The 18,111-nt window shown below is 53.8% G+C and overlaps 3 protein-coding genes across 9 annotated transcripts in view; 2 read left to right on the top strand and 1 right to left on the bottom strand.

The window, feature by feature from the left end:
• Positions 1-1,178: 1,178 nt before the first annotated feature.
• AP1G2 (adaptor related protein complex 1 subunit gamma 2) lies at positions 1,179-9,771 on the top strand. 5 transcript variants are annotated; one of them, XM_032593688.1, is made up of 22 exons: positions 1,179-1,255; positions 1,696-1,900; positions 2,344-2,468; positions 2,610-2,751; positions 2,873-2,969; positions 3,144-3,220; positions 3,339-3,434; positions 3,830-3,910; positions 4,210-4,308; positions 4,484-4,539; positions 4,711-4,824; positions 5,021-5,161; positions 5,260-5,314; positions 5,398-5,520; positions 6,209-6,298; positions 6,386-6,513; positions 7,030-7,134; positions 7,467-7,587; positions 7,671-7,806; positions 8,888-9,051; positions 9,267-9,365; positions 9,468-9,771. In XM_032593688.1, the coding sequence occupies exons 2-22, from the start codon at positions 1,697-1,699 to the stop codon at positions 9,567-9,569; spliced, it is 2,355 nt and encodes a 784-aa protein (XP_032449579.1). In that variant the 5' UTR covers positions 1,179-1,255; position 1,696; the 3' UTR covers positions 9,570-9,771. The 5 variants fall into 5 exon arrangements, with proteins under 5 accessions (XP_032449579.1, XP_030174602.1, XP_032449578.1 ...); XM_030318742.2 differs by having other exon boundaries at positions 1,209-1,393; XM_032593687.1 differs by having other exon boundaries at positions 1,215-1,339.
• Positions 8,660-12,979, bottom strand: THTPA (thiamine triphosphatase). 3 transcript variants are annotated; one of them, XM_030318746.1, is made up of 4 exons: positions 12,734-12,810; positions 12,350-12,445; positions 11,695-12,246; positions 8,660-10,598 (listed from the first exon to the last, which is right to left on the bottom strand). In XM_030318746.1, exons 3-4 carry the CDS (start codon positions 12,239-12,241, stop codon positions 10,453-10,455), a joined length of 693 nt encoding a protein of 230 aa, XP_030174606.1. In that variant the 5' UTR covers positions 12,242-12,246; positions 12,350-12,445; positions 12,734-12,810; the 3' UTR covers positions 8,660-10,452. The 3 variants fall into 3 exon arrangements, with proteins under 3 accessions (XP_030174606.1, XP_030174605.1, XP_030174607.1); XM_030318745.2 differs by lacking the exon at positions 12,350-12,445 and having other exon boundaries at positions 12,734-12,979; XM_030318747.1 differs by lacking the exons at positions 12,350-12,445; positions 12,734-12,810 and adding an exon at positions 12,646-12,715.
• ZFHX2 (zinc finger homeobox 2) overlaps positions 12,776-18,111 on the top strand; it is a 31,784-nt gene continuing 26,448 nt past the window's right edge. Inside the window, exon 1 of the mRNA XM_030318741.1 lies at positions 12,776-12,845. The gene's annotated coding sequence lies outside the window, so the exon portion shown is untranslated. The remainder of the gene's footprint in view (positions 12,846-18,111) is intronic.

Genomic DNA, 18,111 nt, shown 5'->3' with positions numbered 1-18,111 from the left:
CTAGGATCTCCCTCTTCCTTTCCTCAACAGCCAGCCTCTCGTCCAACCCCCCTAGGGTGGCATGCCTTGTCAAGAGCAATGTGTAAAGGAAAGAAAATGTCTAACGCAGTCACGTCTACCCACTGACCTCTCCCACCCTCTTCTCCCCCCCTAAAATTTATTTGGTTGGTCTGGACTCACTTGTGGCCTTTGATTAGACTTCTAAGGGGCCTGAAGAAGACATTTCTATTGCCGAGGGTTAGAGGCACTTGAGCTAGGACCCCACTCCCCAACTCTGGCAGTTGTGGTGTGCGGGTTGCAGGGAGGCATTTTGGGGAACACAACCAGCCTAGATAAGAGGAACTCACAGAGCAGCAGAAGCTGTGACAAGTTTAGTAGTCTAAATGGGTTATATCCCTTCCCCCCATCACATCAGGATCTTGTGAAATGGGAAAACAACAGAAAGAGGGATCAAAGGAAGCCAATCTCTCACACACTTTCCAGGCAGGGCAGAGGTGGCAGTCAAACCAGGGTGAGAGGTGGGTGGAGAGCCCTGTTTGAGATTGTGGCTGATCCCTGTTAATAGCTTTCCCCTGGGGGCAGGAAGCCCTAGGAAGAGGGGGACCCCTCTGTAGGGTCCCCAGGGGATCTTTCCTCCCTCCCCTGCATGAGGCAGACGCAAGCTGCCTGCCAACCCCCTCCCTCAAGGAATGGCCTTGCCTGGGAATGCCCACCATACATACCCTCTTCTTTTTTTCTAGTCAAACTCTGTTTACTCCTTGGCCTGCCTCCCTCCCTCCCCTCTAAACCTTTACTTCTGATTTCTATTTCATGGAATTTGGGATTGAAGTTAAACTACAACAGTGCCGCCAACACCAAGTCTTGCAGGAAAAAAATACAAAGAAATTTAACAAAAAATATATTAATAAAAAAGTTCAAAAAAGGGGGGGGACTGTCATCTCCTTTGGGGTGCGATGGCTTCAAATCCAAGCTCTCTGAGGCTCTCTGGGTGATGAGAATGTACAAAGAGCCCTCTTGGGGAACCCCAGGCCTACCATGCAGTCTTGCTGCCAGAAGAGCTCCTTCCCCCCACTCCAAAGCCTGAGGCCTGAGGTCAGAGTACTCTATACTCTAGACGGCTCAGTGGGGCTGCCCGGGAGGGGCGGGGTCCCGTGAAGAGGGCGGGAAGACGGAAGGACCAGTCGAAGGACCAACCCCTGTCGGGCCCTGTACCCGGAAGCGCTGGGGGGAAAGGAGCGGAGTTGAGACCAGGCAGGTGAGGCTGTCTTTAGGGCTGGCGCCCTGGTGTGAAGCTGAGGCCGCCTGAGGTGTGACCCTGGGGAAGAATACCACGAAAGAGGTAGCTCGAGGCCCTGAAAGGAAATGAATGGCCGAGCTAGGGATGGGAAACCAGGTGGGGCTGGAGGCTGGGTTGGGGGGGTGGGGGCGGGAAATAGGCGGGGCTCTGGCGCATGCTCAGTACGAGCGGGAGCAGAGGTGGGGCGGGCACGCATGCGTGGTGTGGAATCTCCTCCCGCCGTGTGGAAGGGGTGGGATGTGGAGACCCACGTGGGCAAAGGTAAATATGGGCTCGGTTTTAGGGTAGCTTCGGGGCCCGGTCCCTCAGGATGGCACAGGGCAAGCCTGGACTAGAAGGCCAGGTATTCGGCCCGAGGGGTTTAAAGCCCTCTCCATTTCCGGGCTCTGCCCCTTCAGGATGGTGGTACCTTCACTGAAGCTTCAAGATCTAATCGAGGAGATACGTGGGGCCAAGACCCAGGCACAGGAGCGGGAGGTGATCCAAAAGGAGTGCGCCCACATCCGCGCCTCCTTCCGCGATGGGGACCCTCTGCACAGGCACCGCCAGCTGGCCAAACTGCTCTACGTCCACATGTTGGGCTACCCCGCCCACTTTGGACAGGTATTGGGCAGGCCCTCCTCCCTTCTGAGTTTGATGAGGAAGACTAATAGAGCAGGGTCTTGGACACCCTCACCTAGTTGTGCCCTGGTTGTTGTGGGTTTTTTTTGTTTTTTTAATTCTACAAAGATTCTGAGCCCTCCCTCACAGCATGCACTGCTGACCCCCGTCCTTATTACAACCCCTATGGGTCATAAGCTGGACTAAACACTTCATTCTCTGGTCAGCCCCATTCAAGTCACCTCCTTCTCCCATCCTCCTTGACTCCTGGTTCCTCGAAACTACCCACGAACTCTGAATTTCCTAAGCCTTTCCTCTTGTTGAAGGGAGGGTGATGGGAAATGGTGCTACCATAAATTAATCTGGTGGTAAAGAAGATAGAAAAGGGATGTTAGTGCCGCCCAGTTTCACCCCTGCCCCTTCCTGTTCTGCCTCCTTCCCTGTAGATGGAGTGCCTGAAACTGATTGCCTCCCCCAGATTCACAGACAAGAGGGTGGGCTACCTGGGGGCCATGCTTCTACTGGATGAGAGGCAGGATGCCCACCTGCTCATTACCAACAGCATCAAGAAGTGAGAGGGTTCTGGGAACCACTTGGAATCAGGGAGATGGGAAGAGTGGGGAACTGGGAAATCCCAGGGGGCTGCCTAATGTAGGTACTGGGCAGGGTAGATTTCTCAGAGCTTGACTGACCACCCTCCCCAACTCTGCAGTGACCTGAGCCAGGGGATTCAGGCAGTACAAGGCCTGGCCCTGTGCACTCTGAGCACTATGGGCTCTGCTGAAATGTGCCGGGACCTGGCCACTGAGGTGGAGAAACTGCTCCTGCAGCCTAGCTCCTATGTGCGCAAGAAGGTGAGATGGCAGGACTGCAGGCCCTTGCCCCACCAGAAACTGTCCTGTTGGCCATGTGTTAAAGGTGGGAGGTCCATCCTGGCAGACCCCTGCCCTCTTCTGAGCCCCCTGATCTCTGCAGGCTGTTCTGACTGCAGTGCACATGATCCGGAAGGTCCCTGAGCTCTCCAACATCTTCCTCCCACCCTGTGCCCAACTGCTTCATGAACGCCACCATGGTAAGGCCACAGGGCTCCCTGTCCCCTGCCTTACCTCTGGCTATGGACAGAAGTGAAAAATGGGACAGGAACACCAGCCCATAGGAGAAGGGGTAGCATGTGCACACAAACACACACGCGCAGTAGGCTCTCCTGTGCCCCTGGCCCACCATTCACTCCCTACCCCCACACCAGGCATCCTGCTGGGCACCATCACGCTGATCACGGAGCTCTGTGAACGAAGCCCTGCAGCCCTCAAGCATTTTCGAAAGGTGGGCTGGTGAAAGGGGCAGGCCCTGGTCCAGGAAAAGAGGGGCAATGGGGTTGGAATGGGGCTGAAGGTTGAAAGGCTGAGAAAGAATGCCCAGTAAGGCTGTGCCCTTCCTCCAGGTGGTGCCCCAGCTGGTGAAGATCCTCCGGACTCTGGTGACAACGGGATATTCCACAGAACACAGTATATCTGGAGTCAGCGACCCCTTCCTGCAGGTGGGCTGATCCTTTCCTGCTGTATCCCTGGAACAGAGAGCTTAGCAGTAAGCCCATGGCTATCGGTCACCTCCCAGAGAACCCTTTGGGTCAGTCAGTGTCTTGGGAAGATGGCAGACACAGGATTGCACAGGTCATCCCGAGACCAGTGCTGGAATGGGGATACCTAAAGGTCAGAAAATCCAGTTTGGTAACAATGACAACAAAAAAGCCTGTCTCCAAATCCCTGAGCCTCACACACGTCTGATCTCCTAGGACCCAAGGGACGCAGGGGCAGGGAAGCTCTAGGAAACCAGCCAGACCCCTCATGATACTTTCTTCAGTGTTGGATTTTTCTCAGCCCGACTTCTCACCCTCTGAACCCCTCCACCTTTCAACCTTTAACCCAACTTCAGGTCCGGATACTTCATCTCCTTCGGATTCTGGGCCGGAACCACGAAGAGAGCAGTGAGACCATGAATGACTTGCTGGCTCAGGTTGGGGCTGGAGTGGGGCACCGGCTAGGTGTGTTGCTCTGAGATCCCACCAGCCCCAGGCATCCCTCACGTGACCACCCATTCTGTGGTGGCCGTATAGTCACATCTCCATTTCCCTCTAGACTGGGATCTCCATGAGGACAGGGACACAGTCTGTCTCAGTGTGGTAGTCCCTGACACATCGTGGGGGCTCAGGGAACTTCGTTAGATGATGGAGGGATGACACGGTGGATACCCTCCAGAGACCTGAGGAGAGGACAGAGCCCCTTCTAGTTGCACCTTCTCTCCCACCCACTCAGGTGGCCACTAACACAGATACCAGCCGAAATGCAGGCAGTGCAGTCCTGTTTGAGACAGTGCTGACCATCATGGACATCCGCTCTGCACCTGGCCTTCGGGTATCCTCCCATATGCCTCTCCCACTGGGACCCCACTCACCAGCCCCAGCCAGGCAGATGGGTCCTATTCACCAGTTTCTCCTCCCCACCCATCATCCTGTGCCACGAAGTTCCCCACTCCTTAACAAGGACACTTGCTCCTTCCCTGACTGTCCTCAACCTTTGCCTCCCATAGGTTCTAGCCGTCAACATTCTTGGCCGCTTCCTGCTCAACAATGACAAGAACATTAGGTGATAGTCCCAGGGGTCTGGCTGGGCTGTGCCACTGAGCACCTGGCCCTCGCCCCTGCTTCTTCCAGGGCCTCCTGATTCACCTACCTCTTATTCCAATACTCAGGGCAGGATGGGGCAGGGAGGGGGCTGATGGCCATGGTGTGATAGGGCCTCTCCCACTCTGGCCAGGTATGTAGCCCTGACGTCATTGCTGCGTATGGTGCAGTCTGATCACAGCGCTGTGCAGCGGCACCGGCCCACTGTGGTCGAATGTCTGCGGGAGCCTGATGCCTCCCTCAGCCGGTGAGTGGGACAGACGAAAGAGAAGATGGGGCAGAGGGCCCAGCACCTGGTAGCCAAGACCTGGATGGGATCAGACAGCTGAAGTAGGGGGATTAAGGAGACAGGTGCCGCTCCAGTGCCTGGAGAAGGGAGGGCCTGAGATATGTCTTGGGGTGACCTGGCTACTCCGTATAGACAGACCTCTTTCTCTTGATAGGCGGGCCCTGGAACTGAGCCTGGCTCTGGTGAATAGCTCCAACGTGCGAGCTATGACACAAGAGCTGCAGAGCTTTCTGGAATCCTGCCCCCCAGATCTACGGGCCGACTGTGCCTCAGGCATCCTGCTGGCAGCAGAGAGGTGAGGTGACAGGTGCCCAGTAGGCAAAGACCAGGAGGCAAAGATGGTAAAATCTGGGGAGGGTCAGCACCAGGGCTAAAGAGCCATGTGTCCCCTAGGTTTGCCCCAACCAAGCGGTGGCACATAGATACCATCCTGCGCGTGCTGACAACGGTGAGGCAGGGACTGGACTAAGAGAGCTGGGAGGGAGTGGGCAGGGCTCACCACCCTGACTTGGCCCCATTCACCTCTTCCAGGCAGGCATCTATGTACGGGATGATGCAGTGGCCAACCTGACCCAGCTGATTGGGGGGGCCCAGGAGCTACATGCCTATTCTGTGCGCCGCCTGTACAGCGCCCTGGCAGAGGACATCTCCCAAGTACTGTTCCCGCCACCCAGACCCAGGGCCGCCCAACCCTCTTAGCCCTTCCTGGGCCACCTACTCCCTCCACCGGAGTCCTAACTGTTTCTCCCTGGAAGTCACAGCTACCTACTTCGCAGAGACACTCAAGGACACAGCCCTGTTTTTAGTTAGAGCACCTAGACTTTTGAACTGGCTCTGGTATCTACTGGCTGTGTAACTACAGATGACTTATTTAAGTCTCCTTATGCTCAGTGTACTCAGCTGTCTACCTCCCAGAGCAGTCTTGAGTGTCAAATGAGATAGAGTTCTTTCTTCATGTATCAGGCTTTATTATCTTGAATTCCGAGTGGATTAACAGAAGCCAGCCACTATCTGTAGTCATTTCTCCATATTATCCAAATAGAATGGGCAGAAACCATGGTACCCCTTCGAGGGAAGGACCCTCTTGCTTCCCTCTCGCTGAGCCCCTTTTGATGAAGCCATGTAGTTCTCATGCGTGGCCACCAGAGGGCAGAAGTTGTCCAAGAGCCAGGACAGAGCCAGCGGGGAAACAAACTTACATAACTGTTCCAGGGCAAGACTTTTCCCTTTCCCCACCCCTCCAAACCCCATTACCTCTGTGCTGCATAAAGGGAGGTCACAGGTGTTGGAAGCTGAGGAGGGGACCCAGAACCTGGCCTACCATGTTTCTTATCCCATGCAGCCACCACTGGTGCAAGTGGCAGCCTGGTGCATTGGAGAATACGGGGACCTCCTGCTGGAAGGGAGCTGTGAGGAAACAGAGCCCCTTCAGGTAAGACCTCCATTGGGAGTACACCAAGGAGGGACTCAGCAGGAGAGGCAAGATGCCCCAGGGCTACTACCTTTGTCCCTGCTGAAGGTGGAGGAAGAGGAGGTGTTGGCACTGCTGGAAAAGGTGCTGCAGTCCCACATGTCCCAGCCAGCCACCCGAGGATATGCCCTGACAGCCCTCATGAAGCTCAGCACCCGGCTCCGTGGAGACAGCAAGTAAGAAAGGGTCCCAGCCCGGGGCGCCTGGGTGGCTCAGTCGGTTAAGCGTCCGACTTCAGCTCAGGTCGCGATCTCGCGGTCCGTGAGTTCGAGCCCCGCGTCAGGCTCTGGGCTGATGGCTCGGAGCCTGGAGCCTGCTTCCGATTCTGTGTGTCTCCCTCTCTCTCTGCCCCTCCCCCATTCATGCTCTGTCTCTCTCTGTCCCAAAAATAAATAAACATTAAAAAAAAATTAAAAAAAAAAAAAAAAAAAAAAAAAAAAAAAGGGTCCCAGCCCCTCCAGAGACCTTCTTCTTGGTGTCTCCAGGGACAGATGTCCCTTCACTGTGCCCACCGGCTTCTGAGTTTCTCTCCATACACACATCCCAGTCCCCCCAATCCTTAGGTTCTTCTTTTTGAGCCAAGTATTGTGGGCATCCCCCTGCTCCGTGGGGCCTTTCCCTTCCCTGCCATATCCTGGAGTTGAAGGGCGGGGCAGGTTGCATCCCCACTCACACACCACCCTGTGGCCCAGCCGCATCCGCCAGGTGGTGTCCATCTACGGGAGCTGCCTGGACGTGGAGCTGCAGCAGCGGGCTGTGGAGTACAACACGCTCTTCCAGAAGTATGACCACATGAGGTGCGATTGGCGTAGGACCCACACCCCTGCCCCCTCCTCACCTGTCCTCTCCCCAGTGCCCCTCTCTGGGCACAAGGGTCTCATCCTCACCTGCGTCCTTACTCCTTCACAGTCAGAGCCTCCTGCCTGTGGTTCACTGAAGCTAAGTTGGCTTCCAACCCTCCTTGCTCATCTGAAAACTGGCAACCGTGTGCCCTCTTAGGAAATCAGAAAGGCACTCTGACCCACCATGTGCCCAGGGTTCTGCATGGTCTCACCCTTCCCTCCCCCATGCTTGTTATGAAAAGCCCAGGGTCCACTCAGAGGGACACACCTGTATTCCATTCTCTCAGGGCCGCCATCCTGGAAAAGATGCCTCTTGTGGAGAGAGGCGGGTCTCAGGTAGATGGGGAAGCAAAGGAAAGCAAAGAAGCCCAGCTTTCGGAAACAGCCCTTGTGTCCACAGAGCCCCAGGTGAGGAGGCCGGAAGCCGCAGGGGGATGAGGACTTGGTCGGGCTTCCACACCCAGCCCTGCTCCTTCTGCCCTTTCCCCTAGGCCTCCAAGCTTTTGGATCTGTTAGACCTCCTGGATGGCACTTCTGGGGATGCCCAGCCCCCACCCCCTCTGGATCCCTCCCCAGGAGGCGCTTTAGTACACCTCCTCGACCTTCCCGGTGCACCTCCACCCCCACGTAAGCCTCAGCAAAGGGGAGATGGGAGGGGCACCTGGGTGGCTCAGTCAGTTAAGCGTCCCACTCTTTTTTAAAAGTGTTTATGTATTTATTTTGAGAGAGAGAGAGAGAGACAGAATCCCCAAGCAGTCTCTGCACTGTCAGCACAGAGCCCGATGCGGGGCTCACGTAGGGTTCCATCCCATGAATCGTGAGATGACCCGAGTGGAAATCAAGAGTTGGTTGCTTAACTGATTGAGCCACCCAATGCCCCAAGTGTCCAACTCCTGATTTCGGCTCAGGTCATTCATGATCTCGAGGTTCACAGGATGGAGTCCCATGTCAGGCTCTGACAGTGGAGCCTGCTTGGGATTCTCTCTCTCTCTCTACCCCTCCTGCACATGCACGCACACACGCTCTCTCTCAAAATAAATACATAAACTTTAAAAAAAGAAAGCAGGGGGAGATGGGAGACGACTTAAGAAAAGGAGGGGTGGAAATGTGCTGGTTCTCCTTCTTTGCCAAAATCACATCTCCTCTTGATAGGTAAGTGTTCATTAGCTTGTGCCCGTTCCCTCTCACATACCCCTCAATGCCTTCCCTTTGTTCCAGACTTCTTACCCTCACCTGTGGGGCCCGGCTTCCTCCCAGCGCATCTCATCTTCTTTCCCCGCTACCCCCTCCACTGGCCCGTCAGCATCTCAGACCCTCTCATCTGAAGCCCTTGGCAGTTTGTGTTCCTTTTACATGAATGTTCTTGCCCAGCACACCAAACAACTGGCTCATTCTCATTTCTCAGGCCTCAGCTACAATGTCAGATGCCTTCCCCCACCACTCCTATTTAAGTTAGTTCTCCCCAGTTATTCTGACATCATTTATTTTCTTCACAGCACAAATTGGTCTGTGATTATCTTGGTTGTTTTCTTGTTTATTGTTTTTTTCTGCCCACTGGACTATGAGTTTCATCTTCTTGTCCACTTTGTCTCTAGCATCTCAAGCACTGCCCTGCACCCAGTGGGTGTTCACTTCATTTCTGTTGAATGAATGAATGAGCTTGTTATCTTCGCCCATACACTGAGCTGCTTCTCTCTCCATATTCCAGCTTCCATCCCAAATCTCAGAGTGTTTGAGCGGGAAGGACTACAGCTGAATCTGTCTTTTGTTCGACCCTCTGGAACTCCTGCTTTGCTCTTAATCATGGTCACTGCTACCAACACCTCAGGAGCTGATGTCACCCACTTCATCTGCCAGGCTGCTGTGCCCAAGGTTTGTGGAAGACCAGGATTTGAGGTGGCCTGGGCACTTGAGGAGAAAAGGCTAAGTAGAGGGGGTGGGTGGGAGGAAGAACGAGAAGGAAATGACAATGCAGGGACAAGCACTTGGGAAGTTATGGGAAGAGGGTTTGAGACTCTCGGGTTTGGAGGGGTTGCCTGAGCCCAGCTAGCTGCCTTACTGTGCTCTGCCCAATCTCCTGTGTTCAGAGTTTCCAGCTGCAGCTACAGGCCCCCAGTGGGGACACACTTCCAGCTCAGGGTGGCCTTCCAGTGACCCAGCTCCTCAGAGTCCTCAATCCTAACAAGGTGAGCTCAAGAGCACCCACCCACAACCCCTTCCTGTTGATAAGGCCCAGGGACAGGACAAATCACAGGTGCTAACCTTGGTCTCCACTCTCATACTCCTAGGCCCCCTTGAGGCTAAAGCTGCGCCTCACCTACAACCACTTTGGCCAGTCGGTGCAGGAGATCTTTGAGGTGAACAACTTGCCTGTGGAGACATGGCAGTAACTCAGCCTCCACTCACGGTCTGAAATCCTCCTGTGTCCTGAACCCCCCCAGGGTCCCAGCCGCTTGGAGCCTGGTAATTGGCTACCAGCAGGTGGTGCTCTGGGCCTGTGCTTGCCTCTGCAAAAACTGTGGGGGCCTGCCTTCCCAATAATGAAAGCCCAATAAAGCCTGAGGGGCAAAAGCCATATTTGGGTATATTTGAGATAGAAAGTGTTTATGAATCATAGAAGGGAAGAGTTTTCTTATCCAAAAACTAAAGTATGTATCTTTCTTTGAGCCTTAGGAACCTGTTTGAACAACTGAGGACTTTTCTTTCTACCCCTTCCAGGATGGGGAGCAAATTTGCCCCTAAACCTCCGTAGGAGACACTCTACCATCTGGGCCAGAGTAGGGCACAGGAGCGAAAAGTAAAACCAGAACTTCTAGATTTCTGACAGATTCTCACCCACTTCCCCAACCTGCTGCTATTTCCCACACCCCAAGGCAGGGAAATCCCTCCCCTCATCTCTAACTCAGCTGTAAGGAGGTTTAGGAGCCGCTGGCAGAATCAATGGCATCGACCAAGGGAGGGGGGTGGCAAGGGATTTTCCTGTGCTTAACTACTGATCACAGCTAAGTGGAAATCCTATAAACACGAGCGGAAATCAATGGAGGCTGCTTAGCGGCCAGGGGAGAGGGGCGGCCCACAGATTGCATCTGACGGATGAGGGAAAGGAGGCAGCCAGGGAGGGCTCAAGGAAGGATAGCTGAGGGTAAGGTGAAAGAACAGGAAGGTCTGGAGAGAGGGGAGTCAGTGTGAAAAGGAGGCCAGGGGAAGAGGCATAGTGAGCCCAGGAGGGAACCCTGTTAGACTCAGACTCTTCCCTGTTGAGGAAGTGACACCCTAGCCCAAGTTGCCTTCAGGATCTTTAGTCCCCTGTGGCTTCTCTCTGAGTCTGTGTACTTGTAGCAGGCGCTGATAGTCCTGAGGCTGGAAACGCTGTAGGTATACCATCAGCTTGGCAGGTGCTGTCTCCTGTACAGGCACACCTACAGGCAAAAGAGGAAGGAGGAGAGAACCAGACAGAGCTTCAAATGCATTGACTCTGCTCCCTGTCCAGATAGCCAGACCCCAGAGTTCTTACCAAGGCAGCACTGGGATTCTGAATGCCACCCAACCAGCTTCTATAACCCACCAGCCCTCACCCTGACTGGCCTGTGGAAGTGGGGCCTACAAGGACCACTTCAGGTAGGAGTGGGGCTGGGAAGCCAAGCGTGAGCCTCTCCTCCAGCAAGGAGAAATGGTGAGGAGGCGTTCAGGTGCCATGAAGACAAGAGGGTGCCTCAATATCCACTCATTTCAGTTATTGCTCCATCCCTCAATTGAGATTAAAGCCCGTCTAGGCAGGCCAAAGCTCATTGCGTTGGTAATGAAGCACATGCAGAGGTACACACAGAGAACCCAAGGGATATAGAAGAAATGACAGAAGTAGCTATAGCTGTGGGGTGGGACTCACATAGAATTCTAGCATCTAGAATGGTGGTATGGAACCATAATAAGTCAGTATCTTATTGTTAGTGCCTGGCAGCATGCTGGGCATATAGTGGTGAACTCCGCGTATGTTTGTTGAGATAGCGAGAACAGCATTCCACAGCTTTAAGGCTTCATGGGATGCACAAACTCATACTTCTGTGGATGAACTGTCTCCAGAAAAAGAAATCAGCCAACACTTGTCTTGCTGCCTGTCACATAAATACACTGTTCTCGCCTTTTAGTCAAAGTCAACAGGACAAATTAAATGAGGGCTCCAGGTAGTTGTAAAAATAAGAGGACGGGATTTGGGGGAGAGAAGGATGGGTGGATGGATTAAAGCAGAGAACTGATGCAAACTTGGAGTGGCTGGAGGTGTGTGAACTAAATGAGGCAAGGACTGAGAGAGATTAGAGACCTGGAAGGACTTGACTCAGGTTAGGCAGCTACTATAAAAGCAAACTGGGTCTTCCAAAAAACTGCTCAAACAATCCCCAGTACAGAAATAACCCCAAGACCCTCCCCACGAACCCTCCCCATGAACCCATTCAGTGGGTACACCCAGAAGACAGATAATGAAGGCAAAGAATGCACACAAGGGCCTGTCTCCCTCACCAAGCATGCTGCTGAGACTGTGGATCTTCTCCAGGGCAACTGGGACTTCAGCCTCCTCGTGCACCAGGGCCTCTACCTCACCCACGGTGTAGCCAAAGTCCGCTGTATCCAGGTCCACCCTGAGCAGAGGCTCCTCTTCATCAGTTCCAGAGAGCACCAACTTCCAGGCACTACGCTTAGTCACAAAACTAGCTACTTCCTGCAGCCCCAGTGGGCCCAGCACAGCTGCCACACCTCCTGCCCCCAGGACCTCAGTCCCCAGCACCTCACAGAGCTGGGCCACAACTGCAGGCTCAACTGTGAGTTCCACATACTCCTGGTGGGGTCCTGAGACACCTGCTGTTCCAGGACATTTGAGCTCCCATCCACTACCCTCTCGCTGCCGCAGCCAGTAGTCAGCCCGCATGAGGCTCAGCTCAGGCGTGTCATAGTATCTGTCCCAGAAGGTGACCTGGTGCTCTAAGGTGCCCCCCAACTCCTGCAGCCGCTTCTCTGTGCCAGGCCCAGGAATGAACCTTCGCTCCACCTCAATCAAGGCGTGGGCCATGATACCTGCAATCAGTCAATAACAATTTGCTGAGCTCCCAAGGATGCTTGGCCTTGCAGGGGGACAATTCAGTAACCACCCCCTCCCCCACCCCGGGGAAGAACTTACGAGGGACACACTGTCACAGGGCTCTCTGTTGGGGCTACAGCCCTTTCTCCCTGCCTAGTGATGGATGGTCCCCTCTGTCTCTGATGTTCTAAAGCCCTGCCACAGTGACAGATCTCCAGGTAATCCCTTACACCGTTCATGATGTCAATTCAAAGGGCTTCCTAGAGAACTGTAGTGGGTGTCCTCCTTTCAGTACTTGTCTTCTATACCTTGCTACCCCGGGTGGCCGGTGGCTCACTTCCCGGAACAACCCCGCCCTTCGCCACAGCACCGGGTAGCGGAGCCCCGGGTCTCACCTCAAAGCCCGAGGGCCTCCCTCCCCGGGGACCTGGAGATGGAGAGGGGACCCCACACCACGCCAGCGAGGAATGCAGGGAGCAGTACCTGGCCTCGGACCTCGGCCCGGCTCTCTGTGCACCGGGCCGGTCCCAGCACGAGCGGCCATATTAGGCGTGATGTGGCGGTGCCGAGGACAGGCCGGGGCCTGAGAGGCTAGGTACGTGATAGGGGTGCCGCGACCTCGGCGGTCGGCTGGGAGCGCAGAGGTTCTCCCCGCGCTCTGCTCCTCGTGTCCGACCCCTCCCGGCTCCCGTGGGTGGGCCCGGGTCTCAGGCCTCAGGCTGAGCCCGGCACCCTGGGGGGTCCAGGTGCATGATGGGAGGTGTAGTTCCAAAGGGAGATTTTGCTTTCTTGCCTCATTCGTCGCTATGGTGACAGGAAAGCTGTGATTAGTGCCCCAACACTGTCTAAAGTTGAGAAGGGGCGGTATGGACAGTCGGATGGAAGGAGCTGAGCCCAAGTCCTGTCTCCCTCCCCCTCACTCCCTAGGCAGATGGGCCTTAAATCCAGGTAACTCACTCAGACGCTGCTGTCCCAACAGATATTTTATTGACTATTATGGCGGCCCACAAGTACAGGCCAGTGGCAATGGGTTGAAAAAGGGGATAACTCAGGCCAGTTTAACTACTCTGGAGGTTTAGAGGGGATAATACATCCTAGAATGAAAGTTTAGGGTAAGGGTGGAAAACGTTCTGTCAGAGGAGGAACTGGTATTTTGGATAGGAACTAAAGACACTGTGGGATTTCAACAGTTAGAGACATGGATGGAGACAGGAACAGCAAGAGCAAAGACCAAGAAGCTGGAGAACACCTGGCCAGTGTGTAAGGCGAAGGACATGAGGCTAGAAATACAGTTGAAGAGTAGGTTGGAAATGGCCTCGAGTGCCAGCCAGACTGAGGAATTTGTCACTGAGTTGCCAGTGGCCCCTGAGCAGGCTTGGTCTGGAGTGGGAGAAATATACTCATGTTCGCTTAAAATACAGGAAGACATTGGGGTGACCCTTTGACTGCTTTGGGAGACAAAATAGAGAAGGCTCCTTCTCCTTACTCCCTCTGAGGACTGTGATAACCTGGAGATGTCACTGTGTGTCTGATACTCTGGGTCAGGTACCTTGCTGAGGAACAGTGGCTCTTGTCAACTCCTACGATGGGTGAGAAGTGCCAGGTTCTCAACATTGGACATCTTCCCAGTATCTTTTTGGAAACAAATGACCTGTGGGAAGTACTATGGGGAAGGCACTGATTCACAGACATGACATCTTGAACTTGGGATGTGTTGGTTGCATCCCTCCTCCACCCCATAACAGGCACCAATAGTCAGGGAGGGGAGGGCCTCCAGCCCCTAGCTCCAATCATTGGCCTACTTTTCATGCATCCTTTGCTTTGCAGTTTTCTTCCCTGGGGAAAAAGACCTCTTCCCCTGAATTATAAGGTCCTCTTCCCTGGGTTACAATGTCCAGTCCAGTCGGGCAGAGGCAGCAGTTTAACTGAAAGACTAGACTCAGGAACCAGACAGACCTGAGGTTGACTCCCAGCTTGGATTTCCAGGTGTTTTGTCTTGGGCAAGCTACTCCACCTCCCTAAACGTCTCATTTCTCCATGGTAAAATGTGAACTGCCACAGTTATGTGTGAGGATCCAATGATAAACTGTCACAACCTAGAGATTCAAAATGTTACTTTCTTTCTACTTCCTTTTTTCCTGTGAACTCAAGGATTCTTTTCTTTTCCCTTCTCTCCTTTCTTTCCTTCCTTCCTGTTCTTTTTATTTTTTTTATTTTTAAGAGGAGTAGGTTATAGCAGCAATTGTGAGCTCTAGAGTCAGACTATTGAGGTTTGAATCCTGGAGCCATCACTTAATGGCCATGTGACCTTGGGCCACCTAATTAATTTGTTTGTGTCCTGGTTTCCTCAACCGTAAAATGGGACTAGTTGTGAGGATTAAGTAAGTTAATACACATAAAAGGTCTTGGAAACTGTTTCTGTGCACTCAATAAACCTTAGCAGTTATTATTATTACAATATAAAATAGCTTATAAACTGAAGATGAGGACCAGGAGCCAGAACCTCCCCTTCCCCCATCCAGCTCTCTGTGGAGACAAGCTCTCAGAGACTTAAGAGTAACTGCTGTGGAAGAGAAGTTTCTAATACCCAACTGGAAAGGAGGGGGACTAATAAGGCAGGAAGAAGGGAGTGGAAAAAAAAAAAGAGAGAGATAGGCCTGGGGTGGCTTTGGGAGGCTGGTAAAAGCCGGGGCTTGCTCTAGAGCTGATTTAAAACAAAACAACAACAAAACACATGTATGGTTTCTGTAGGCAGGATAAAAAAAAGAGAAAAACACCAGAAAGAGTTTAAAGGCTCCGGCCCCCTTTGCAAGCACTGGCTTGGACCTGGCGCCACAATCTTGCAAAGTGGCCCCGCCCGCTGGCTGGCCTGCCCTTGGGTATCAGGTCCAGCGCAGGCACTCAGCGCTCGCTGGCAGCTGGGTGGGAGCGGGGACGGATGGACTACAACTACCGGCATTCACTGCGGCGGGTGGGCCGCTGCACCTGCTCAGTGGGGCCGCCCCGGGCGCCTGGGTATTGATTATTCCATTGTGTGGGACGCCTCGGCTCCAGCCAGTGAATGAGGCGGAGGAGTGAGGGCGAGGAGGAGGAGGAGGAGGAGGAGGGCGAGGAGGAGGAGGAGGAGGGCGAGGAGGAGGAGGAGGAGGAGGAGGAGGGCGAGGAGGAGGAGGAGGCAGGGAGCGAGCGAGTGCCCAGGGTGAATCAATGGAAACCCCCTCACGAAGCCGGGAAAACACTTCAGCCGCAGCCAAATAGCATTGATTATTTTCCTTCACTTCCCTCACCGCCGTGAATTTATTTATTTATTTTTTTCCATCTCCGTCCCCGACGCCCCGGAGTGAGCGCTGGAGGGAGGGAGGAGGAGGGGAAAAAAAAAAGGAATCAACACATCGGAGAAGTCCCTTCCAAGAGCCGCCCCCTCCCCTCCCCGCCTCGCGCTGCTCGGCGGCCGCGGTTCGACTCCCGTCCCTGCTTCCAGCTGAGGTGTAAGTGCATCGATTTCCGATGCTGCTGGGTTGGTTTTTTTCTCCTCTCCCTCTCTCTCTTCTTCCTTTCCTTGCTCTTTGGAAGCTGAAGACGGAGGGGAGAGGAGGCACTCGGAGACTGCCGCTGGAGGGCACGGAGAGGGACGGGAAGGGGCTGGGGGAGGGGACACGGACGGACGGACAGACAGACCGAGAGCCTGAGGAGGAGGGGCACGGGTAGGGGGGAGGGGGCGTGCGAGCGAGGATGGTGGTGGGTGGGTGATAGAGATGCAGGGGTGGAGGGAGAGACGGCGAAGGGAAAGGCATCGAGGCTGGTCCAGGAGCCAGCAGGACAGACGGAGGGTAACGAGAGCCTAGACGGACCGCGCCGAGGTGTGCGGGTAGCGGGGGTCCCGGAGGGAAGGGGAGGCCGGGTGAGTGAGGGCTCGGAACTGTCAGCCCGGAGGGGCCTGGGTCTCGGCCGCCCCCCGCCGGCTGCGGGATCGGGAACCGCGGCAGGCGGACGGGCTGATGGATGGGCTAGCGTGCTGGGGGTGGGGTGGGGGTGGGGGTGGGGGTGGGGGTGGGGGTGGGTGGGAGGGGATATGGATACTCTTAATCTTCGATCTTCGTTTTTGCCTGAAGTTGAGCTGGGTTTTTTTTTTGTTTGTTTGTTTGCCTTTTTTTTTTGGAAAGGTGCGAGTAGGTGAGGGGAGGCCACTGCTCCATTCAAGGTGAAGTGTGTCTCTCCTGGCCCCCCAACTCTCCATGCGCTCTTGTCTGCCCCCCTCTCAGAGTAACCCTATCATTTTTGAGCGCTGGACCACGCGTGGTCTCGATGTGCCTGTAGCCCCACTGATCTCTGTCCATGTATCCCTGCCTCTTGATTTTGTCATTTTTTCACCTCATTCATTCTCCCCACCCATCCATCCCTGGGTCTGTGTGTCACTGTCTCCGCATGTGACTCTTCCTATCCGAGTGATCCTCTTGCTGTGTGTCCCTGTCACTGTCATGCCTTGGCTCCCTGACTTGTCTGTCTAGGACCATCTAGGACTCCATGCCCTCTCTTTTGGGGTCCTTATGATATCTCTGGCCTTCTCAGGCTACTTTTTTCATGCTTATGGTTGTGGTAGTCACTGGTCAGGGGCCTGCAAAGAGTCTGAGGGATGGAGCAGATGTATCTCTCCCAAGGACTCAGGTACCCTTTCAAGCACAGCCAGGACTGACTCCTCTTCCACCTTCACCCGGGAAGCTTTGGAACTTCTAGCATTGTTGACTGTCTCCTTTGCCATGTGCCTGTCTCACCCACCAGGACCTTTGGTCTCCTGTGTGTCATCTGCCTCTCCAGGAGCTTCCCACCGCAAACCTCTTCCTTGCTGACTTGATTTCCTCCCTTCCCTCACTTGGCCATTGTATATTTTTTCATTTCCCCATTTTGTTTCACCCCTTTTTTTGCATTCCTATCTCCCGTGGTCTCCCTTGCCTATTCTTTACCTTTGTTCCCATAACCTGCCCTCTGCCTACCTTTTCTCCTTGATCACCCTAATTCCCTCTTATCCCTTATCCTCTCACTGAGCATTTTAACCTCAGCAGCAAAAGGTACCAGAGAGGAAGGGGCTGGGAGAGGTAGGGAGTATGGTTTGTGAAGCCACATAAACAGGCCAAGAAATCAATTTAATGGGCTTCCAGGGGCATATAACCCCTTCATCAGTCAGGGCCATTATGTCCATTAACTGTCAACTTTGATTTTGTAAGGGGACATTCTCTAGGACTCTGAACTCCACCCTGCTTGGTTGCCTCTCATCCTTCAGGTCATTCTAGATATCAGTGGCTTTTTCTTCACTTTCTAGTTCATCTTCTTCCTGGCCCCCCTGTTATTATCATATTTGGATTCAGCACGATCCTTTATGTGGCCGTTTTCATTCATATGACAGAAGCTATCTTGTGCAAGAGGCCAGGTTCATTCAGCCTAAAGAATGGGAAAGGTGGATAAAGAGTCTGGGGAGTTTACCTTGTGTTAAGCCCATCATTGTTTTCCAGCCCTTAGAGCTTGGAAGGGTAAAAGGAGGAGGTAGATAGGGGCAGAAGATGGAAGATTTCCGAGGTGAACAGTGTTCCAGAAAGGAAGGAGAGGCCGGGTGCAATAAATGTATGGGGTAGAGAAATGCATGACGTGAGGGATGTGCAAAAGGAAGGGAAGAAAATCCATGCGGAATGGGGGCAGGGAAGGAACCGAGGGGTGATTGGGAGAATGAAATAAAACATGACTTGATAGCGATACAGAAGATGGAGAGAAATGATAGAGTATTCCTCAAGAGGAGGTCAACAGAAAAGGCAATATGCAATGAATACAATTGTAAAGTGGGGGAAGGGAGGAACTGAAGAATAATATGA

Source organism: Lynx canadensis, chromosome B3 (assembly GCF_007474595.2).
Source record: "Lynx canadensis isolate LIC74 chromosome B3, mLynCan4.pri.v2, whole genome shotgun sequence".
NCBI classification, from domain to species: domain Eukaryota; kingdom Metazoa; phylum Chordata; class Mammalia; order Carnivora; family Felidae; genus Lynx; species Lynx canadensis.
This window is presented reverse-complemented; position numbering and strand designations above follow the sequence as displayed.